Raw genomic sequence first — 25,569 nt, forward strand, 5'->3', positions numbered from 1 at the left:
GGCTATGTATGCACATCCCAGCCACAGAGCTATCTCTTTTGGAAAGTTCACGCTGGTGAAGGAGGAAAGGTGAGCAAATGGACATAAAAATAAATCCTGGCCCAATGAGAAGGCTTATCCAGGTAGCATCTGATAAGGTTGTGCAGGTGCCCACACACGAGTGTTCCCAATCTGACTGTAAATGACTCTCTCATTCTTTACTGTCTCTTGGTAGCTTTAGTTTATATCAGTCGAATACCTAATAAATTATTTTGTACGGAGATGATTTCGACTAATTGAATGGGAAAGGAGAGAGGTTTAGGTCCACATCCCTGGTACAATATGTAAAAAAGAATTTCCTCAAAAATGGGATTTTAAAGGACCATGAACATGCAAAAGATGAAAATTATATAAAATAATGAAAATTTGTTACAAAAGATAACTACATTATACATCAAAAACTATAACTATGAGATCATCAGAACACAAAATGAGAACATGGACAATGGAAGAAGCCCAAACCAACTGTCAAAAAGACAGATAAAATCCAACGTGTTTCGACATGTGGGATGAGAATCTTCTTCAGGGAGAAAGGGAATGGGCTGAAAAGTAGATATGAACAATCTATACCATTGATACAGATATAATATTATAATCATGATTATACATAGAATAGCAAAATATCCTATATTCAATGGATACAATAACTACTGTAAATCTGTATAGATAAACATCTATTAGTATCAGTACTGTCCTCATGTGTTTAAATGTTTCAAGCACCGGAGATCATATGCTCAACAGAGAAGGAGACAGCAACGCCTGCAAGGGTGTTTGAAAGAGCAAAAATAGGATGAAAAAATGTCATGTCCAGGTGCCACAGGAATATCGCCCAAAAGGGAGGGCGGTAAAATGACCGAGAGATGAAGGCGGGGGGGGGGGGGGGGGGGGATTGGCAGAACGAAGACTTCACAGCTAGTGTACTAGCGTGGGTCTAAGTATGAAACCTAATGGTAAAAGATAGAGAAATTGAATACCAAATTAGATCAAAACCCAAAGAGAAAAATAATAGTACGTATAATAGTGAAAAAATAACTCAAATAGGGTTGGCTAATCTATCAGATCAAAACAGGAAACACATACCTATCGCTGTGAAGTTTCTTACTAGAGTCTTGTAAAGCACACATTTTATCGGGGACCCACACGCAATTTGAATGGCCACTAGGGTTCAGATGGACTTTGACGCCAAAATGGAGTCCGAGGAAAACTTCATGACTTGCAAGGTTTTGTTCCCCATACATAGTTACATAGTTACATTGTTAGTAAGGTTGAATAAAGACACCAGTCCATCCAGTTCAACCTGAGTGAGTGTAGGTGCGTGTTTACAATATCCCTATTTTTATTTAAGGTACCCATATAGCGCCATCAATTTATGCAGCACTCCACACATACATCAGTCCCTACCCTCAAGGAGCCCACAATCCAAGGTCCCCAATTCACATTCATATACTAGGGCCAATTTTGGACAGAAGCCATTTAACCTACCAGCATGTCTTTGGAGTGGGAATATGAGTAGGAAGAAGCAGGAAAAAAATGAGCGCTTAGCTGGATATACAAATAGGTAGGGACTTAAAGTAAAAACAAAAACTCAAAACTAGTAATGTTGATCTATAGAATGTTAGAAAACATATCCAAACTTTCATCAAGTGATGTATTCCAAAGGTCTTACCTAAAAATAGAGAGAGGCGCGTTTTGTGAGCCAGCCAATTTATATAGGGGTCTGGATTAAGGAGAGAGATGAAGTAAGTGTACTACACCTGGAGTGATCTATGACGCTCAAGGATAAACCCTCCCTCCCGAGCACCAATCGGATCCCCACACCTCCCCTGGGCCGGCAGCGCATCGCGCCACCCTGCCCACACAATGTGTGTGCCATGTGACTGCATGATGTCGACCAAGGAAACTCCATGGATGACGCCATCAGAACGGACGCCATGGCCAGTCACATGACGGCGCGACACACTGCGTCGTCCGCCCACTGACGCACAACAGGGCATAGAAACGCAAGAGGGGGAACAAGCGTCATAGCCCAAAAAGCAAGCCGCCGTCACTGCCCCCCCGAAGGGGTCTCCTGACAGCTTTATTTAAGCTGCCTACAAACATTACATAGCAGCTGGCTAGGTATACACATCCCAGCCATCTCTTTTTGGAAAGTTCACGCTGTTGAAGGAGGAAGGGTGAGCAAATGGCCATAAAAATCAATCATGGCCCAATGAGAAGGCTTATGTAGGATCTGATAAGGTTGTGCAGGTGCCCACACACGAGTGTTCCCAATCTGACTGTAAATTACTCTCTCTCATTCTTTACTGTCTCTTGGTACCTTTAGTTTATATCAGTCGATATCTAATAAATTACTTTAAACCCCCTGCTGACTTCTCAAACTTTCCACACCTTGTTGACTGTAAAATACCTAGTGATGTAACTGAAACTTGAATGACGTATGGAGCATATAAGTTTTTGCCTGTCTACTGTATCCTTAGGTTAGGAATAACCTAGACTGTGTTTTTGTTGTTAGGAGTCCCTACAGATGATGCCCAGAGCACATCAGTCACCAGCCAGCCTTCGCGGCAGAATTCCACTGCACCACTGCTTGTACAGAGTAACCCTGACCAGTTCCTGACTACGCCAGATGGAGAAGAGAAGGACATTACGCAGGATGGCACAGAGCTAAAAAACAGTTCGGCTAACAAAGACCTACTTGAGATTGACAGGTTCACCATCTGTGGGAACAGAATTGACTAAAAGCTTTTTTCCGTTCATTGGTGGAGCAGAAAAACACTTGCTGGACTTGGCACTTAGATATTTATTTTTGAATTCTACTTTTAAGTTATTTTCCATGGCAAAGTCAGTCCCCTTCCAGCAGGCCGGCATGCTTTGGAGCTGGTTAAACCTGATCCGAGAAGATGAGATTTTTGTAAATCACGCTTGCGAGCTTTGCCAGAGAGATGAAAGTCAGAAGAGCTTTGCTTTGAAAAGCTGAGCTTTGTTAATGATTTTCTTTTCACCTCAAGGGTCCCAATTTTAATGTGTAAACTTTTGGCCAGCCTTGATAAATTTCCTCATCCATCATTGCCAGCTATTGTAATACAGGTTAATCAACTAGGCCAAGATCAAATGCCTTAACAACTTCCTAGAAACAAAACCATAGTAAACTAGGAATAGATTCCTTCCAAAAAAAGCCTCAGTCTAGTGTGATAAAATTATACAACACCTCGCCAACGTATTCACATCGTGGATTGTTTGTATTTTAGAATCCAAAAACATAATTAGTACCACATTCTTTCATGTATATAGTTATATATAAAGTTTATTTTCCAGGATGAAAAATTGTATTTTAACAGGTACTAGGAAATCAACAAGTCTCATTGGGATGCATAGATCATATGAGACTCATTGGCATGGACACAGACCAGTGTGGTATTGGTCATGTGTGACTTTAGTCATAATTTTTTATATACACCGGTAATCTAAAAAACCTCTGCTAGAGCAGACTCTTTCCCATAATATAATATATATCACTGTAATGTTTTGTGCTGCATGCAAAGAACATTTAACTGCCAACTTTCTAATGGATGATCTGCAAGTGGAGTGCAAGGGAGGGGGAAAAAAAACTGTGTATACTACATATCTTAGGTAATCGGAAACGTGGAACCTAAGGGCTTTTTATATTGTGTTGTGTTCTCCACTTAAAGGGGATTTTCAAGAGAAGTAAGGATAGAAAGTCCTGTTTGCTTCTATACCTTATGTCTGATGGGCTGTTTTTTTTTCGTCTACAAAATCAGGTTGTAGTGAGGACCCATCTGTTACTCTTTGGGGGTGTTCAAATCGCATAAAGATTTTCTATTTTTCTTGAAAACCCTCTTTATGTTCTAAACCAGCAGGGCTTAATACATCAGTTTCACATGCAATAAAGAGTTAGTGCACCTTTCACAGTGTCACAGTAATGGCCGCCATTTTGTGAGCTAAGTGATGTTAGTAAGGATTTGGCCCTTATTCTTTTTTTTTTATTTTTAGATTTCCTTGGCCTGTCTCTATTTCAATAGGCTCTGAAAATGCTTGAAATCAAGCGCTTCTCATTTCAAATTTGAAGTTACAGCTCTTAATTCGTCATTAAATAAAAATCTGTAATGTTAGCAAGAACATAGGATTCCTAAATAGATGTGCTTGCTAGAAACTGGAAGGCTGTCACCCTCTCTGATGTACTTTAAAAAGTTATGCTTCTTTACATGTCCACATCTGATCTATATCTGTTTAAATACTGTGGCGGCGAGAGTGTTTGGCCATGGATTCAGCTTGTAACCTTGATTAGGTTTGACACAAAAGGCCCTATTGTAGTTTTCAGGAAGGTTACCCATTGCTGTGCAGTAGCTTTCGCAGTCATTATTTGGTTATTTTAAACATGATGATTGCAGTAATTGTTTACATGATGGGTTTGATGCACGTAGATCCCAGGCAAAGGTAGTTGCACAAGTGCAGTTCTACTTTCTTTGAATTGGGTGTAGGTTAGAAGCCGCTGGACATGGCTAAGTTCAAGGTCATGCTGGGATATGTCGTTGGATAAAAATGTCCAGCCTAATGGGTGTTATAAAGAAATGTTTTCCTCTGATAGCTGAAATACAGCAGCCAATCAGAAAGCCTTGTTTAGCGATTTGCAGTGCTGTCTAGTTTCTCTGCAAAAAAACCTGATAGTACTGATCTAAAAACTGCTCAAATGAAAGCTCGAAATATTAGCAGTTTCAGCAGCTGAACAGCATTTGGAGAAGATTTAGATTGTATTCTGGGTGATATGACAGAAAGGCAGGAAATGTATATAGACATAGTGGGGTTTTTTCTCTGATCAATCCGGAAGAGTGGAGATCTCTCTCGTGACAATAAACACAACAGCTGGCTGTCAAAAAAATAAAAAGACTAAAATGGATCTTGCAGAAATGATATTCTAGCAGAATTCTCTATATTGCCACTTAACTCTGTACAGTGACTAAAATGAGGAAGAAAAATTAGCCGTTCTCCCACCATGCTGATTATTTTCAGCATTCAGTGAGCATAGCACAGCAGACCAGTTCTGTCAGAGATCTTGGTCTGCTTCTTATTTCCTCTCTATCTCTATACCACATCCCAGGGTGGACACACACATCTTAAACACGCTGGTAGTGTTTTACAAGCCCTTAAAGAGGAAGTAAATCCTCTTTAAAAAAAAAAACACCCTGCAATGCAAAGGCATAATGAGCTAGTATGCATAGCATGGTGCCACTTTTCCTGCAAATATCTCCTAAACCTTTTAGGTTTGGGAGATATTTCTTGCACCTACAGGTAAGCCTTAATCTAGGCTTACCTGTAGGTTAAAGTGGTTGTAATAGGTTTACAACCACTTTAAATTAAACTTGTTTCCCTTATCCATTCATGTGCAGGTTATTATTTTCTCCTAATTATGATTGAAGTCAACTCAATGTGTAGAACGAAGCACCTTGCTAAATAGGTTGGTGTCATAGAGGACTGCCTTTTTCAGCATGACTCCTTAAAATCTCAATAATCCTGGTCAAACCTAAGCTTACTATAAGGTTCCATTGAGAGGATGTGCCTGCTGCAAAAGCTTTCCTGGACCCAATTAGGGAAGCAATATATATCAATACAATGTGCAGCCCAAATGCAGCTTTGAAGGCATGTGGCAGTTATGCAAAGCCCAACAAACCCATCACTATGGCAAACACCTTGACTTCCATCAAGTACTATCTTTTGATGTCCACCAGACAAGCAGATTGACTCATGTTCAGTTTCAGAATGGCCTGATCTGTAACAGGTTAATAAAGCCAAAACTGAATAATTCCGTTTTTGGCTCATATACTTGGTACAGATCATCACAGCATGCATGAGCAGATACAGTTAAATTGTCTTCTTCTGTTTTTGTGTATTTTTGTTCTATCCCACTTTCAGGACCAGACCAGATAATGATCAGGTGGTGATATCCCAGTAATAAACTTTTCAGCAATATATGTCAGTGTCCTGGCAGGTGTTTTGTTTTTGCCACAAGGCACCTATTTTCTCTGGTGTCGGTGTCGCTCAAAGGTTTTTTTTTATCCAGCAGATAATGCTGGCCATAGATTATGCTTTTTTTTTTATTTATTTTTTTTTACTTCAACCACAGGTTGAAGGAAAGAAAATTATTTGATTTGCCCATCAACACTGACTGTGTTTTGATGAAGGAATCAAGCAATTTTCTTCCCTTCAACTGTCAGTATGGATGAAGAACTCTTTCTCAAAGTGCTATTATATTTTGACAACGGGAGGTCTCCCAGCCATCAGAAATACAATGATTACTGCCGGTGGCTATAGCCACCGGCAGTGATCACACAGAAAAAAAAACACAGGCTGGTTGTACTGAAGTCAATATAGTGACTTTTGTACAATCGGCCTGCCCATAAATGGATCCCATTTCAGTCAGTCGCTGATGAACTGGCAAAATTTGGATTTGTCTTTGGCTGGCTTAAGTCTGCCAAATGACCTCTGAAAACAGTCATTCTTTACAAAAATCACTGTGATTCTATTATGAGAACTTGGCTGTTCCTAACCTTGCACTGCGAGTCACTGCTGAGTACTATTTTTAGAGGAGGAAACAAATGTAATGCTTTTTGGGTGGTTGCTAAGATTTATTCAAAAGAAGTGCAGAGTGCCTGTCGCAATGAAAATGTGTCCAGGGTGCTCATGCCTAGGTTGTCCAACAGCTTGCAGTGGGATACGTAGAATGAATGTTTCAGTATACAATGAGTCTAAAGGCATTTGTAGATCATTATGGAGTTGAGAGTTTCTGAAAATTGTGAACTGTTGTTAAAAATTGCCAAAATATTCCTTAATCCAGATCATGTAAATTTAACTGTGATTGTTGCATTTTTTTTGTTACATTTTTTTTTCTTTTTACTTTGTAATCTGTCACCAAACTGATATGCATGCAAACTGATCATCTGTTAGGTAAAACTCTGTATACAGCTCCACAACGTTTCTCACTCTGTTGTAAGCTCAGTTTCTATCACGTGGATCACAGATGCCAATACATTCCTGTTTGACAGGACTGGAGGAATATATATGCTGGTATATTGCAGTTAATAGGTTTAGGCATTTGACTGATGACGAGAGGAGTTATGGCAGTTGCTCCATGTAGAAAGCAGTGAAAGAACAATTTTCAGTGGTTTCTAGAACAAAGCAGTAAAGAAGGACTCTCAAGAGAAACTGTCACAGTAGAAATTTGAGAGCAGGCATTGTGCCTTTAACGTGCATGGGCCAAGCTCCAGGCCTACCGACCTTATTGTTGCTTCAATACTTAGTCCTTGACCTGAAGCACATATACAGCCAGAGAGGGGGGAAATCCTGACCTCCGAACAATTATGGTTGAGTATACATGGACACTGAATATGGGAGGTAAATATCCAGCAAACCTTTTAGAGCAGCAATCTACCTGCTCTAAATGCTTTCTTGGCATTGGGGACTGTTGAGTCTCAGTCTGGACATGAAAATCAGTGTGAAGTAACATCACACCTGACAAACACAGAACTGTGCTCTGAGCTGTCGTTGACTTTGAAAGTGGGGGTTAGAAAAACATGCCAAGTACCTCCTATGAACGCATAGAGTTAAGATCGGGATGAGCATCCCGAAGCTTTGAAATTTATTCAGCAGGTTTCCCATATTTACATTATCTTGGCAGGTCTACTTTGAAGTTGCAAATGGAGAGTTTCTAACTTTGGCCATTCTTTGATATTTCCTTTTAAAAGACATGTCAGCCTTTCATGTCTCTCCAGAGCATGAAGTTTAAATGGCCGCCTCTTTAAAATGAAAACATAAATTTTGTTAGCAGTGGTTAAGGGAACCCATACAGTAGTCAGAATTTCATTGGGGCTAATGTTTTCCTTTTTCTATGTCCCAACAATGTAAGCTTTCCATAAAAAAAAAAAAAAAACCTACATGGGTGCCCTCTTTACACTGGTGGACAAGTGTGTTTTAGTTAGCTTCACAGTTGCCTCATAGATTGAATGCAATCTTTGAATAACTGAAGCTTGGATTATGACAATGCAGTATCCTGGCTTCGTGCAAGAAAATATCTTCAGAAAATTATAGCCATCTTCCTTTTGGCCATGCACCATTGTTGCCTGCCACAACTCCCTAGCTTGGCCATTGCTCAGCCACAGTATATACATGGTCCTAGTTTCTATAACCATGTATTTTTCAGCATGGCAGTAAACCTGTGCGCAATGACAAGCATGCTCATTTGAGAGCTTACCACTGCATTCCCCAGTGCCACCAGGGGTGTTTGATTCTGCCACATCTTTTTCAAATATCAGACTGCAAATGGCTACCCTATGACTGGGAAAAAGTGCCTTGTGGGAAATTCTAAACAGATGATAGGCATGATTGTCTGTAGTTAGACAGATAATTCCCCATTAAAGCAAACATCTAGGCTGCCATTGTTGATCCCCATCTAAAAAAAAAGTGGTCACCTGGCTGTGCCACTGATATAGAACAAATATGCAGCCAGTATAAAAAGTTCTTCAAATCGGACTCTGCTGTGTAGCAACCTAGAGGCCCTTCTTCCAATACTTTTCTCACAAAGGGGGTATCCCAATAGAACGGTCCATTTTTGCTGTGAAGCCTTGGGTGCAAGCCTCCAATTCCTGACTCCCATGATATTTCTGTGGCAGTTGAACCTGCTTCTGTCAGAGGCTTCTGAGACTTGTTAATAAGTGATTCCTTCTAAAGTAGTAAACCACTTTAATAAAAAGTAGGGGACAGTTGACTATAAAGTTGATTCAGTTGTGCTATTTATTTTTGCTTGTTGGATTATTGTTTGATCTTCCTGATGATGAAAAAAAAAAAGAAATATGTTCTGGATAACTGGTAATGTGTAGGCACACTTTATTAAGGCTCCAAACAAACTGTATATTGTGGGGTAAGGCAGGCTGTAGTGATTTATGGAATGTATAATAAGGTGGTTCAGTTATCACATGGCCTGCAAACAAAGCTAATTTTATAACAGAGAGTGGCCTCAAAGGTCTGAAGCATCTAATAAAGGCCTTGACAAGCGTATTTATGGAATAAAATGAAGTGGAGTATTCCTTCTGTTGGTAATCATATTGTGTACAAGTTTTATAAGTGCATCTTGTAAAACTAAGCTAAATAAATTTTGTAATCTTTTATAATTCCTGGGAAGAGTGTGGTTTGTAAATAGAATTTTTTTTTATCAGCGAATATCATTTAGGCTCCATTCACAGTAGGGCGACTCTAAAGTCATATGATTTCCAGTGAATTTACACTCCCCGGATCAAGGGTGCATCAAAGTAGTTCAGGCACCTTTTCTAAGTCGCAGGAAATTGGAACGGGTGCCATTGAAAAGAATGGGCTGCGACTTTGATGTCCAAAGTCACACAAGTGTGAATGGAGCATTACGCTGCAGACTGCTGCATCAAATTTTTGTTTTATATGCTAGCTTTTTCATGCAACATTCACAAGAATTTACCCCCATCTACAGTGTTCTATAATGCATTTGTGGTTGCACCATCTCATCCCCAGGTAAGCGACACACATGTATGCGGCCATCTACATGATGTAAAAGAAAACATGGTTCATCAGACCGGGCCATATTTTTCTATTGCTCCTAGGTCATGTTCTGATGCTCACATGCCCATCATTGTAGGTGGGTTTTGGCTGTGGACACATCAGCATAGGCACCCTGACCAGTCTGCTATGCAGCCCCATTCACAACAAACTGTGATGCACCCTTGTGTTCTTACACTTTTCTATTGGAACTAGCATTACCTTGTTCAGCAATCTGAGCTAAGTTAGCACTTCTGTTGGATCAGACTACACGGGCCCAGCCGTTGCTATCCATGTACATCAGTGGGCCTTGGTTGCCCATGACCCTTTCACTGTTCTGTCTTCCTTGGACTGCTTTTGGTAGGTCCTGAGCACTGCAGACCAAGAACATCCCACAAGAACTGTAATTTTGGAGCTACTCTGACCCAGTCATCTAGCCATTACAATTTGGATTTTGTCAAAGTTGCTCAAATCCTTACACTGTTCCTTTTTTTTTTTTCTGCTTTTAACACATCAATTTCAGGGACATTTTCATTTGCTGCCTAATATATCCCACCCATTTTCAGAAGCCATTGTAATGAGATAATCAATGTTATTCACTTTACCTGTCAGTGGTCATAATGTTATGGCTGATCGACGTATACTTATACATTAATGCACAATACTGTAAGTTGTTTGTTTAAAATGCTAATATTAAAACTGGGCAGTTTCACAGAGTTTGATGCAGGAATTTGCTACTCAACATAATTGAAAAACCTGGGCCATTCCTCTTGTTGCATTTTATCACAAAATCCTGCTACACAATTAGATTTTTAACAGCCGGTTCATACCACAATTTCTGCATTCCAAATGAGCTTCTACATGGATGGTTTTCATGCATTGCAGTCCAGACTTTCCCTTTTTAATTTTTTTTTTTAATTTTATCTCATTTGTTGACTGCACTGGAGCGCACTGCACTCATGTGAACTAGGGTCATTGGAATCCATGTTAAAACACTGTCCATGCATTTTTGAAGAATAAAAATGCACTGTACTGCATATTGTGTGAACCAGCCCTCAAGATTTTTGGGTGAGCAGAAAAGGCAATTCAAACATGGGTAATGGATGTATAAGTGAAACAACCAATCCCCTGAGTTGGACTGCTTAATCATAGCAATCTCCCTTTTCCTGCATACCTTAGCTTCTATTCATAGGAGGCAGGGTGTTGCATTCATTGCACCCATTGCTGCAGCCAAATAGCATAAAAGAACAAAAGGAAGTGGGGTTGGGACTTTACGTGAGGCATGTTGGTGTGTATGATGATATATAGAATAAACATGAATAAATTGAATGTCACAATCCCCCAGGGGCGTAAATCATAAAAAGCATAATAAAACCGATTAAAAACATGAAACATTTATGATACAGAATGTAATCATAAAGAGTCAATATATATAATAATACATTTTATAGCGAATGATTAATTGACGAACATGATGTGTGACAAAGTAAGTAAATGATAAGCAATCAAATACATACAGATAATTCATACATGATTTACATGATATGTGAAATTGATAAGTTGTAATATGATACAGTTATCAGGCCAAACTTGTACTTGACACCCATAGATGAACACTCGATGCGTTTCATGGCCTCTTGCCAATTGTCAGGAGTTGGCTGCATGAATGAAATAAAAATTAAATAGATAAGTTATTGAGTTATCTATAGGGATTCCCCATAGGTAAAAGAAAAAGGCAGAAAGAAGAAGCACTATCAATGTTACTTACAAAGCAGCCCATAAGTTATGGCCAGCTCCAGGGAATGGAATAGAGCGGTGGCTCGGCATAGGTGGTCCCAACCGGGGGTTGAGGCTGGAGATGCTTGAAACGGGACCCGTGGGAAACCGCGGTCGGGGAGCAGGTGCAACCAATGCAAAATGACGAATTGCTGGACTAGTGTGGGCCTTAGGTAAATGTGAGTATGTGTAAAAATAATTGGATATGTGCAGTGATGGAAAATGTGTGAATGATGTAATTAATTAAAAAGTATGTATGTGTGTATATGTGTATATATATATATATATATATATATATATATATATATATATATATATATATATAAATTCTCCTTTAGGCTAGGTTCACACATGTCCAGCTGCGGTGTGCAGTCCGGCGCAGTTTTGTTCACCAGTTTAGGTGCAAATTGTTACTTGAATTCGCACCTAAACCAGACCCAAAATCACACAGGAGCCTTTTCAGAAAGGGACCACGGCCACACCGGACAAGTGTGAACTGCTTCCATTGAAAGCCGATCTGATTCACGTGTTATGCAAAGCGGGTGCGGTTAAAAACGCATCCAATTTGCATATATGTGAACTGAGCCTTAGTGACCCCTTTGGCTTAACAATTAGTGGATCCTGGCCAATCACTAAGAATATGCATCATACCATTAGTCCACTTCCCTTGCGACATGCATTATTTGTTATAAACTACTTTGAAATGCCACGTTTTAATATTGACTGCTGTTTTACACAAAGGTTTAAAGGAAACTATTGATGTCTTGTCAAATTTTTGTTGATTTTTGGGTGGTTTAAAAGTTGATAAACTGATATATATCAGTTTGCAAATAATAATGTTGTACACAAATATTTTTTGCCAATAAACATCCAATATTTCCAGTAATAGTTTTTGAGAGATATCAAGGTCGTGAATGGGTAGGTTGGTGTCATTGGTTAAAAAGTGGTGTATTTTGGGGTTGTTACAGAGTTGAAGTCTACAAGATTTGGACAGTGATTGGATTTTGGGGCTGAAAGGGGTAGGTCAGGGTCCAAGGTTACAAGTGGCATTTTAGCATGAGGGGAGGAATTAATAGTAGTACTATTAATCTTGATGAAGAAATCAGGAGATGGCACATAAGTGCTGGGGGAAAATAATATGAGCTCAGTTTTAGAAAGATTGATTTTGAGAAAGTGGCATGACATCCATACCATGTTAATAATGTGAGAAGAGACTGAAGGGGTGAAGTTAGGTAAGGAGTAGAGAGATGGGCTTGGGTGTTTGGGAGTTTATCAAGTGACCAAGGGAGGAGGTGTAGATAGAACAGAGAAGGGGTACAAGGACAGAATGTTGGGGGATCCATACAGAAAGAGGAAGCGGCAGAGAAGTAGTCCACACTGAAGGAATGCTGTGATCGGTAGGAGGAGAACCAGTAAAGAGCAGTCTTGGAGGCCAAGGGAGTTGTGTTTTTAAAGGAGGAGTGGGTGGTTAATGGTATCAAAGGCAGCAGAGTGGTCTAATAGTATGAGTGTGGAGTAGTGGCCAATGGTTCTAGCAGTTAATAAATTGTTAGTTTTAGTATAGCAACTTTTGTGGAGTGTTGCAAATGAAAAGCAGACTGTAAAGGGTCAAGAAGGGTGTTGCCAATGAGGTAGGCGCTCAAGCTGTTGTTGACTAAGTGTAGAAGTAAATGGGAGCAAGGAGATAGGTCTTAAGTTGTTCAGGCTTGTGGGGTCCAGTGAGGGCTTTTTAAGTATGGGGTGACCAGTGCATGCTTTAGAGGGAAGGGAAAGGTGCCAGTAGAGAGGCAGAGATTGAAGATGTAGGGTCCAAGGAACAGGTAGGGGGTCTTCTGAAAAAAAGTTTGGCCTTCTATAGTAACATGGTCAAAAGAGTAAAGTATTGAATGTGGTTTTAGACAGGGTGGAGGTGGCATAGAAGCCAATCCGCTTCCAGGTTTTATTGCCAAAGCTTAATTGAACAAACTAAAGTTAGAAGCTGATTGGCTACCATGCACACCTGCACCAGATTCTGAGTGATCCCATTTTAGTAAATCTCCCCCGGTATGTTAAGTGGGGTTGATATTTGTGCACTGAGGATGTCCCCACGAATTGTATTTAATAATCTTATTTTTGAAGATTTAATCTTTTGGGCATGGGGGAAAAAGTAGAGTCAAAGGTAGAGAAGAACCTGGCGAGGACCGAATGATTGATTATTAATAAGTGGTGAAATAGGTTTATTTGGCAGCATGGAGGCAGGAACTGTATTTTTAGGAAGAGTAGCTTTCTATTGGGCGAAGACTTTCAGGGATTTGGTTATATGCCATAATCATTTTAGAGCACAGCTATATCTAAAGGAAATGAAACAAGAAAACTGTATAATGTGTAGCCAGCTTAAATCTGTGTCTAGTGAGAGGAGCAAGTGTGTCCAGTGAGCATGAGAGAGAATTGTTGTATCTATTACATGGGGCACATCTTCTAACAGTTCTTTGTTAAGCGATCCCAATATCTTTGAGGAATTATAATCTTCCCTAACTCAATATAATTCACTCTGAATGACACTTCAGCCTCCATAAGGCTGTAATAATTAATGGACAACTGATTCAGTTGGTATCCCAAAAGAAAAAAAAAAAAAGGTTGGAATGCATGAACTGCATTAGAGTTAGAATCTAACCATGACTCTCTTGGCTGAATTTAAACAAAATCTGTCTCCCCAATTGAAAAAAACTGTAAAATGTCCAAAATTAACTCAAACGATTGCCTCACAGACCTGGCTGAAAAAACAAATCCATTGATCCAAAACCAAATCTTACATTCATGGTAATAAACCGCGTTCTCTTTTTTTTGATGGAGTGCCAACATAAATAATGCAATATAGAATGGTACCTTCGTCTCAACAAAGTGGAAAGGAAATTTAAGGGAAGGCTGAAATGGACTTTAATGGTACCGTACAAAACTTGGGATAACAAACTTGATATGAAAAGTTTTAAATTATATTACGAAAAACAATTAAAATACATAAATTTAAAACATACTGAGAAAAAAAAAAATCAACAATGGCTCTATACGGTCACAAATATTGTGACACTTAAAGGATTATACCATCTGTGTATTAATTGCTCAACATGTTTTGCGGACGAAGATACCGCTTCTTCAGGAGCTTTATTGTACACATACACATGATACTCTAGAGTGATTACCAATTTCAAACTATAAATGAAAAGGAAAAAAACATACATTAATCGATATCTCATACAATCATCAAAATATACATTCGCTATAGAATTAAGATATGTTTTATGTGGTGACCCCTTATACAGGCCATCTTGCCCAGAACATGACCACGCGCACGACCCAAAGGAGGAGGTCTAGCCCATTGCCTCACGGAACTGGCTGAAAAAACAAATCCATTGGTCCAAAAACAATTTTTACCTTCATGGTAATAAACAGGGTTCTCTTTTAGTTAACCCTGTTCATAGGCCAGACCACTCTATGCAGGTTTGGGCCTTACCAGTTAAAATCCTTTCAGAATTCCATAAACATGCAACGCCTTTGGCTTCCACTCCCTTTGATGGAACTTTGACAGATCAGTTCTTTTCTGGACTTTCTCTCCTGAACGGCACTGATGACCTACATGCCACTTTGGAAGCCCCTATATCTTTGACCTAGATGCACCTTGCTATTAAACCCTTCAGAGCACCCTGGCAGCCTTACAACTCTAGACTATGAAAAAGCCAAATATTCTGGCCTCTCATTTATACACTGTTTTAAAGACTTTTTGAATGTTGAGAAATTACGATCTGACAAGTTGATGGTTGCTGTGGCCATCATCCCAAAAACGAGTTTCGACTATCTCATTACTTAACTTGGATGTTAAGTTATTAGATAAAATCTTAGCTTCCTGGCTTAACGTGTTGATCACCACACTCATCAAGTATCAAGTGGGCTTTATGCCCACTCATGACTCCTCCACCTTTGGTGAAAAAGCATTAAATCCCAATTCTTTTTCTCTTTGGACATACAATAGACCTTTAACACTCTATGGCCATCATTTTTCTACATGGACATTTGACCTGTATGTCCTCAAGTGGATGCTTACACTGATCCCAAAGCCTTTATTTAATATGCTGGCTTTCTCTCCCTGCAGTTTGCCTGCTCTAGCGGCACATGCCAGGGTTACTGGTTTCTCTTCTGTTCATCCTGGAGCTCAAGTTACTAGTAGCGGCTATCAGAAACAACTCAGACATGAGGTTTAAATGTTTTTTTTGTTTTTTTTTTATTTTTATTTTTTTATTAACCCTCTCGCCTCAACTAGTTTCAAATCTATCTTAGAGCTCCAGGTCAATCAAAGCAAATTCAAATCACTGAACATCTTTCTTACACAGCACTTGACCTCCAACTTTAGTAGTCTTTCTTTTCAGTGGGGAGCGGCAAGCCTACCATGCCATGGAATCCATACTGTATTACATCACATTATACAAATATCCCCTTCTATGACAAACCAAATAAATTTTGATTCATCCATATCAATGTGCTTGTGCTTTCTCTCTGGATGGGGTTTTACCCTGCAAAATGATCACTAACTGCCCCCTAATGAAATTTTTTGGTATCTACAAATGAAAAGCTGTTACCTCTACAACCCAGACCTCCTCATCCCCTTTGAACATTACTAGTTACATGACTTCCAGGAAAAAAGGTGTTCTCTGCTATGTATTTGTGCTTATTGGAGGGCCAACACCCAACTTTTTTTTTTCCTACGCGGAATACTGGGAAAGTGACCTTAACATCCGTTTAGACCCATTTGAATGTCAAATTTGGGTCACCATGGCCACTGTTCAATGGCCATTGAAGTCCATTATAAGCTATTAAAACATGGTCCCCTAATGGCTGGCCAAATTTGTTTCTGTGCCTCTCTTAGCTGTTACTGGAATACTCTCCTTCACATTTTGGGTGGAGTGCTCTAGAAAAAGATGCTTATGGGTAGGGGTCTACCAACTGATATACACAAGTAGATTGTTTACTTTGCAAAGGAATTCTCCCCAGGGCTTAGGGAAGCTCTGCTGATTTTCATAATCCAATCATGAGCAATCAAAAGTGCTATTTTTATTTCCTTGCATGTGATTGGGCATTCTTTACAAAGTGAACTTTCACAGCATTCACTGAGCTCTGGGGCAGTGAACCATTTATATGCTTTTAGTAAATCGCACCCTATAAATCCAATCTTTTACCAAACATTGCTCACTATCTGACACCAACCCAGGTGTCACCCCCTTACCTCTTATCTTTTTCCCTCCTCCCCTTTCTATCATTCCCCCTCCTTTCCGACTCCTGTCTTCTTGTCCCTAACTGCAACTCCTCTTTCTGCACCTTGATCCCCCTTCCTCCATCCGTTTTACTTAATTCACCTTTTGCTTGTTCTATGTTGGCACTTATGACCTTGGCCATTGGCCCCATAACCCACAGTTTCAGAACAGATCCTGCGAGAGGTAAGCTTCCAGTGGTATTTAGCTGTTTGCTTGGAGTTCAATAAAGAAGAATAAAGTTTCAGGCTATCCTATTAAAATCAGCAGAAACAGAAATCCATGTTGATTCAGTTTAAATCATTTAATAACGGATGATTAATTAAAGTGGTTGTAACCCATTACATATACCTACTGAAGCGACTAGCCCCAGGTGATACACAGAGATGGAACAAATCCTCCTACTTAGGTTGTACCTGTTTATCTGCAGCCGCCTCTTCTCTACAGCTATTCAAAGTACAGAGATCAACAGGTTTTTCTCAGCTCCAAAAGGAGAAGGGTATGAATGCCACTGACATTAGCACTTGAAAACAGTGGGGTTGGTTTACTAAAGGGAAATAGGCTTTTCGCTTTGCAAATACATTTTTCCCAGAGCTTAATAAATGTTGCAGAGTTTCACTTTGCAAAGAATACCCAATCACGTGCAAGAAAAAACAAAAAAATGAATTTTAATCACACATGGGTGATGAAAGTCAGCAGAGCCTCACCTCACCTCATTCACTATGTGGAAAATTCTCTTGCAAAGTGAACAATTTATTTGCCTTTCGGTAATCAACCACACTGTCTGTAAACTGATTGGATTAGCAGGATAGTATGGTTCTCTGATAGAGACAGGGTCAGCAGCAGGCAGATGAAACGGCAGCAGTGACTGATACAGGAGTTGGGTACAGACAAGATCAGCAACTTGAGGATGACAAGATGCCAGGATGGCTGGCAGAAGTCATAGTGTGTGAAACAAGCCGAAGTCTATACTGGAGTAGATAGGTCAAAAACAAGCCAAGTAACCAGAGTCAAATGGTATCAGGTTGCAGGATTACAGATCACAGGTGCACTGCTGAAGACCTTTCATCACTGAGGCCTGGGAGGACTCTGGTTACAGAGGAACTTCACTCTAAAAAATCCCTGCAAAAAAATAAAACATCCAAACGTGGGGGACATGGAGGAAAAGCAAAATTTCCCTTTTTAAGTGAAGTTCTGCTGTAAAGTAGCTTGTTTAGTGTCAATGCCAGCAGTCAGTGTGCACAGACAAGCCCATGCCTGTGTTATGGCCAAACTACAGGAAGTCAGAGCAAATCTCCCCAAAGGAAATACAATTATCAATAAAAACTTTGACAGAAGTTCTAACCCTCCCCCACTCTAGCCATAGCTAAATCCAAAATTTTGTATGTCCACTTTGAAATTTGATTAAGAGTCTCTTTTGAATTGGGCTTAAATTTAATAAAAAAGACCTATTCAAATTTGCCAAACTCACCAAAAGTGATAAAGATAAACAGATTTAAAGCCTCTTGGAAACTTGACCATTATTCCTTGCAGGGAGGACTGTGCCCACACTGCAAGGGTTAGTTGCTTGTTTCATCTAGGGGTGAGTAAAATAGCTTTTACTTGCCTGATCCTCCATTCTCCTGGCAGGGGGTGCTCCCCCTAGCTCCAGCAGTGGACTGTCCCTCCATGTCATTATGTCCAGTGCAGGGCTCACCAGTCTTGATGACATCAGGACCTTAGGCCACTGCAGGGTATGGGAGAAGACTCTGTGGAGACCAGACTACAGCATCTCCTACACCTAATTTTAATGCTCCCTGGAGTTGGGCTTTAGGAAACAATTATTAAAAAGCACAAACTGATTTATAGAAAGGCCAGATTGAGCTAGCTTAGCCAAGAGAGGATCTAATCTTGGCTTGTAATTGTAATAGTAGCCAGAAGTGTCTGGCATTCGGTGACCTCGAACAAACTATGAATAAATAATAGAATTACAGTGGTTTTTATTTCACAGCTATGTATGTCGGTGGTGTCGATTCTGTCTGCTCATAAAGTGAAAAGCCTGCCATTTGTGTTGTCATGCAGCACAAAGCTGTTGTAGCAAGTTTATTAAACTGCTCGTTCCTGGGAGATCTAGGAAATGCAATATACTTCATCCATCTCTGGCTGGCTGAGTAAATGAGCCTATGGCAGTCAGCAACAGGAACCAACATCACTACAACTATTCACATTCCTCCATATTTATAGATGTCAATGATCCCAAAACTTAAGGGACACTTCATTATTTTAAAGTTCATATCTATACATTTTTGGCTTTAGAAATCCAACAAAAATTCTCTCCCTGGAAGCTGAATCTTAGGTATGGCAGTTACATTGGTCCAGCTCCCCTGTGCAAGCTTGAAATCACTGTAGTAGGCACCCCTACAAGAGTGATCTCTATTTGCATTCGGACACTGAGCCCTGCTGCTTAGTGAACACAGGGTGTTGCTCGCTTGGCATGATCACCAATCATAAAACACGTATGCAGCGTACACACGGTCGAACTTTTCGACCGGACTGCTCCGGCGGACAATCCGATCGTGTGTGGGCTTCTTCGGACCTTCAGCGGACTTTTCCAGTCGAAAATCTACGGACTTTAGATGTGGAACATGCTTCAAATCTTTACGTCGTAACTCCGCCGGACCCAGAAACCCGCTCGTCTGTATGCTAGTCCGACGGACAAAAAAACGACGCTAGGGCAGCTATTGGCTACTGGCTATCAACTTCCTTATTTTAGTCTGGTGTACGTCATCACGTACGAATGCGTCGGACTTTGGTGTGATCGTGTGTAGGCAAGTCCGTTCGTGAAAAAGTCCGTCGGACCAGTCCGGTTGAAAAGTCCGCCCATGTGTACGCAGCTTTAGAATTTTCTCAATGAATGCAAAGTGTTCTCTGATTGGACAAGGTAGAAATCGTGACGTCACCTCCCCATCTTTTCCAATCAGAGAATGCTTTGCATTTATTGAGAAAGTGCAAGATGTTCTCTGAATGGCACCCATGCCAAGCGAGCGCTCTCCTGCATTCAGCAAGCAGTAGGGTAGCCACTTTCAGCACAGGACCTGGAAGCTAGCAGCAATCACTACAGTAGTGGTGCCTAATACAGTGACTTGCAGCTTTAAGGGGATCCCACAGGCAGGATCAACAAGTATTTTTGACAATAGCAAACGGATGTAATCAAATACTATCAATTGTATATTTAACAGACTAAAAGGGATCAAATAAGAGAGGTTAAAGTGGAATTGAACTTCAAATCTATAAAAACACTGGCAGGTATTTATTTCTCCCTGTCTGTCTGTCTGCCAACATTAATGTACACTGTCAAACAAAACCAAAGAAAATTCAGCTCAACTTACCGACCAGCCTGCAACCAACCCAATTGTCCTTAGTATGCATTAAAAACAGGGGCTTAGTTTGCACACATTTGCAAATACATGTGTAAGCTGCAGAGCCACTTTATGGCACCCCAGTATTATTACTATACAGGATCTATATAGCGCCAACAGTTTACGTAGCACTTTACAACTTACAGTAATATCTGCAGTCCTAGCTGGAGAGCCTCCATAGAAGCACATGAATTATTCAACAATTAAAATAATCTTGGACTATTTTAGATACTTTTGGTCTGGTGATCCTTTCTGTATTTCTAGAGCTTCTCATAGAGCGACCTACTAGACACCCTAATACTAATATGAATGGGAAGCTGGAAATTGTTGCATTCGGTGAGTTGCAACGGTGAACAAGCTTTAAAAATAGGTGGGCTCTATAATGAAGAGCATTATATAATGCTAATCACAGTAATTGTAAAATTAGTAATCTTACATAGTTACATATAGTAGGTGAGGTGAGGTTGAAAAAAGACACAAGTCCATCAAGTCCAACCTATGTGTGTGATTATGTGTCAGTATTACATTATATATCCCTGTATGTTGCGGTCATTCAGGTGATTATCTAATAGTTTCTTGAAGCTATCAATGCTCCCTGCTGAGACCACCGCCTGTGGAAGGGAATTCCACATCCTTACCGCTCTTACAGTAAAGAACCCTCTACGTAGTTTAAGGTTAAACCTCTTTTCTTCTAATTGTAATGAGTGGCCCCGAGTTTTATTAAACTCTCTTCTGCGAAAAAGTTTTATCCCTATTGTGGGGTCACCAGTACAGTATTTGTAAATTGAAATCATATCCCCTCTCAAGCGTCTCTTCTCCAGAGAGAATAAGTTCAGTGCTCACAACCTTTCCTCATAACGAAGATCCTCCAGACCCCTTATTAGCTTTGTTGCCCTTCTTTGTACTCGCTCCATTTTCAGTACATCCTTCCTGAGGACTGGTGCCCAGAACTGGACAGCATACTCCAGGTGCAGCCGGACCAGAGTCTTGTAGAGCGGGAGAATTATCGTTTTATCTCTGGAGTTGATCCCCCTTTTAATACATGCCAATATTCTGTTTGCCTTATTAGCAGCAGCTTGGCATTGCATGCCATTGCTAAATCTATCATCTACTAGGACCCCCAGGTCCTTTTCCATCCTAGATTCCCCCAGAGGTTCTCCCCCCAGTGTATAGATTGCATTCATATTTTTGCCACCCAAATGCATTATTTTACATTTTTCTACATTGAACCTCATTTGCCATGTAGTCGCCCACCCCATTAATTTGTTCAGGTCTTTTTGCAAGGTTTCCACATCCTGCGGAGAAGTTATTGCCCTGCTTAGCTTAGTATCGTCCGCAAATACAGAGATTTAACTGTTTATCCCATCCTCCAGATCATTTATAAACAAATTAAATAGGATTGGTCCCAGCACAGAACCCTGGGGAACCCCACTACCCACCCCTGACCATTCTGAGTACTCCCCATTTATCACCACCCTCTGAACACGCCCTTGTAGCCAGTTTTCAATCCATGTACTCACCCTATGGTCCATGCCAACGGACCCTATTTTGTACAGTAAACGTTTATGGGGAACTGTGTCAAATGCTTTTGCAAAATCCAGATACACCACGTCTACGGGCCTTCCTTTAATATAAGAGTGATAATCTTCTTCTGGAGTTGTGTTGAAGGAATGTACCAAGCAAGAGTGGACTTTCTCCAAACCTTGTCTTTACTAGTCTGAAGGAAGAGAGCAGCATGCTGCCTGGCCTGCAGTTGGAGGCTTCCTACACAGGTGTCTCTTTACACTCCACTGATGGTCAGTTAACATTCATGTTAATTGGGGAAATTCTCAAATGTACTTCTAATCTCTTATCTTTCCATATAACAAACCAATAGCACAGTGCCATCACCAACAAAAAAAAAATGCTGTTTGACTTTGGAAAGTTAAAATCTGGTCTCAAAGTTTTGTTGCTGTTTTGTTTGGGTCCTGTATTTCCCGCAGCTCGCCAAAGTGAGTGATTTTCCAGAAAAGTAACAGATGGTAATAATACACAGTTGTAGCTCTGTACTAGTAAATTACACTGTAATGGGGCTCGATACCAGCAGAGGTCACTTATGGTCAAAACAGCTAAAACATATCATTACGTCAAATGGAACAGTGGAAGGAGATGGCAGAAATTGCTCTGATACTGGAGCATTCGCATTTCATGGAATGCTAGGAAATTCTTTTATCTGTAATTTCCCTTCATAACGCTGGGGACATAGGGCCATTAGCACATCTCAAAAGAGATCTTCGGGGCAGAATCCACAATTCTGTCTAAATATACTTAATGAAAATCTATTTACCTGTCTCCGCCATTTGTCTTTGGCTGTTTTTTGGAAGAAAAAAATTCTGAAAATTGAATGGCCTGATGAGAATATATCAAGCATCTTACTGACAGCACCAGGCATCTATTTGCTGCTGTTTTTGTATATATTGCATTTATCATTGTACTATTTTCCAATTATAAAAAAAAAAAAAAAAGAAAGAAAAGAGTCTCATTGCCCTCATGCTCATCAAACCTTAAATCTGGGAATAAGGATCCACGGTCAGAAGGGACTTTAAGATGTAACAGAGAGGCTCCAAGTCCAGTACTCCTATGGAGTCTTGGTTCCAGTGGGATGGATCAGGGTGGAATACATCAATCAGCAGCCTTAGTGAAAATCAATATGGGATATATCACCACAAAAGAACTCACTGCTCCAGGTGAGACAGGAAGCCTAATGATATCACATGTGCCTAGCTCGGCTCGCCTCCACATACGATCAACACTGAAGAAATGGCTGCACTCCAAGATCCATTAAAATTCTTATTTAATGAACGAACATCCCAAGTGTTACAGACAGTTCAAATGGTAGACGCGTTTCACACACTAACAGGTGCGCTTATTCATCACAAAGATAAGTCAGCATTGTTTTCCTTATATACACCTATCTAGTATAGCAACAGGTTATACAGATCATTAAATTGCAGACTTCTTTTCAGCCACATGTGATTCACATAAACATTAATAAGAAAGAGAAAGACATAGCTATAATATATATGTATCTAGGGTTAGCTATAATAATATATATGTATCTTTACACAGGTCTAATGGAGTATAGGAAACATGCATTTATCTTTATCTTTAACCATTGGCATATAAATAGGTTATAATGTTTTTAAAGTTGGTATGCTTCCTCTTTTCTATATACATTTATATATATATATATATTCCATATGTATACACTGTTTCCTGTTCTCTCATAGCACATGGACTGTCTATATTGGTATATCTTCATTACTACTGCTAATTTTATCTTTAATAGATATCCAAATATGAGCAAGTTTATATGTCTGTCTTTCTCTTTCTTATTAATGTTTATGTGAATCACATGTGGCTGAAAAGAAGTCTGCAATTTAATGATCTGTATCACCTGTTGCTATACTAGATAGGTGTATATGAGGAAAACAATGCTGACCTATCTTTGTAATGAATAAGCGCACCTGTTAGTTTGTGAAACGCGGCTACCATTTGAACTGTCTGTAACACTTGGGATGTTCGTTCATTGAATACGAATTTTGATGAATCTTGGAGTGCAGCCATTTCTTCAGTGTTGGGATATATCACAGGAGAGGATATGAGTGGTGATGAATGGATGACGGCTCAGATTGTGGTGCAGCAGGGCTCATCATGTCTGGAAATCCTCAATAACGTAGTAAACAAAAGTGGCCACAGTGCAAACATCAATATCAGCATATACCATTTAATAACAACATAAAAGCACACTTACATATGGGTAAGCAAAGCGCTGCAAAACTGAGGATGGTGAAAAGTAGCACAGCCAGCCAGCACAAACAGCTGTCATGCATGGACTCCAGGACCGCCAGAAGGGGCAGGCAGCGTCTGCAGGCTAACTGGATCAAAGTGGCAACCATCAAGGATGAAAAGGGCGTCCGGTGCGTTTCAGAGGTCCTGTCTCCTTTTTCAAGTATGCCCAATCATGGGACGGGGATGTCTTTTATACCAGTGGCTGGAAGCTGGTAATGCAGGTGGGGAGAGTGAATTGATTATGACAGATTAAAATGGGCCAATCAACTGGCAGGGAAGGGAGATCATGGTAGTTAAAAAAGCACAAAAAAAGAATATATATATATGTATCTGTGCCTCCCAGTCACCACCAGCACCCGCCCACATAAAACCACACCCACCTACACAAATCACGCCCACCTGCATTATGGGGCCCTCCCCAACTATACCCAGTTGCTAGGATGTAGTACCATAGGGTTTAGGGCCAGTGACCCCACACATGCATGGCCAGTGATTGGATTGGTAAAGTTAAAAAAGCACACAATTAAAGAACACAAAAACTAAGAGAGTACAAAAACACAACTAAAAGTCAACATATCTGAGACAACCTGGAACGATTGAAACAGAGGAAGATAATTGTAAGCAGTGGGAAAGATCTTTGTAGATATTGTTACACCTGATTAGATAAGCCCATGGGAGATCTAAAAGCAAATGCCAGGAGAGAACACAATACAACGGTGTGTACAACACCGCCAAAAATCCTTCCACCACTTTTGTAATCTACTGTTTATCTTGCCCCTGTGGCCTTCTCTATGTGGGCCGCACTATCCGTACAGCTTGCGCTACATTTGGCGAGCATAGATTCATTGAAAGGGGGGACGTGGAGCACAGTGTACCCAGACACTTTACTCTCAAACACAATAAATCCACCAAAGAACATAAGATATGGGTTATAGAGTCCATCAGTTCTTTTTCTTTTTTTGGCAAGCAGCTATGCAACCACAAGACTTTTTGGATTTTTACTCTCAACACTCTCACTCCAAGAGGTTTGAATGAGGATTTGGAGGTTCATAACGATCATATAGTGTGACTGACTAACCCTTCATGATTTTTCCTATTTAGTGTCATGCTGCAATTTACCCAACTGACCTGTATATTGATTACACATCTCTATAGTGTGTACATATATGTATTCATATGACTGTTTGGGGGTCCTGGTTTTATAGGTAAGGCCTTAGGAGTCATCTTTTCTTGCCTTCCTTTTAATTTGTGAATATTCATACACAATTGCTCTGGGTCCCTGCATATATAATTCTGATTTCTAAAAAGTTTCACTTTTATTTATTTTTTTATTAATCTTTACTTTTTAGTCTATTCACTGAAACCTGGTTTGGATTCATTCCAGTATGCATTGGTAGTACTGATTTGTCTCCCATTTGTTCTCTGCCCTTGTGCTCCTTTGCTTAGCATCCTTCATGGGAGCCACAATGATCTGAGATCCATGGGAATATTTTATTGTGCTCTCTCCTGGTATTTCTTTTAGATCTCCCAGGTGTAACAATATCTACAAACATCTTCCCCACTGTTCAAAATTATCTTCCCCTTCAAGTGTTCCAGGTTGTCTCAGATATGCTGAGTTTTAGTTGTGTTTTTGTACTCTCTTTGTTTTTGTGTTTTTTAATTGTGTGCTTTTT

At 40.1% G+C, this 25,569-nt stretch overlaps 1 protein-coding gene across 1 annotated transcript in view; it reads left to right on the forward strand.

Annotated features, from left to right (window-relative positions):
* Positions 1–5,236, forward strand: part of TAPT1 (transmembrane anterior posterior transformation 1) — a 121,887-nt gene extending 116,651 nt beyond the window's left edge. Inside the window, exon 14 of the mRNA XM_073609673.1 lies at positions 2,552–5,236. Coding sequence (XP_073465774.1) covers positions 2,552–2,778 — 227 coding nt within the window. The 3' untranslated portion in view covers positions 2,779–5,236. The remainder of the gene's footprint in view (positions 1–2,551) is intronic.
* Positions 5,237–25,569: the final 20,333 nt, after the last annotated feature.

Source organism: Aquarana catesbeiana, linkage group LG01 (assembly GCF_042186555.1).
Source record: "Aquarana catesbeiana isolate 2022-GZ linkage group LG01, ASM4218655v1, whole genome shotgun sequence".
Taxonomy (NCBI): domain Eukaryota; kingdom Metazoa; phylum Chordata; class Amphibia; order Anura; family Ranidae; genus Aquarana; species Aquarana catesbeiana.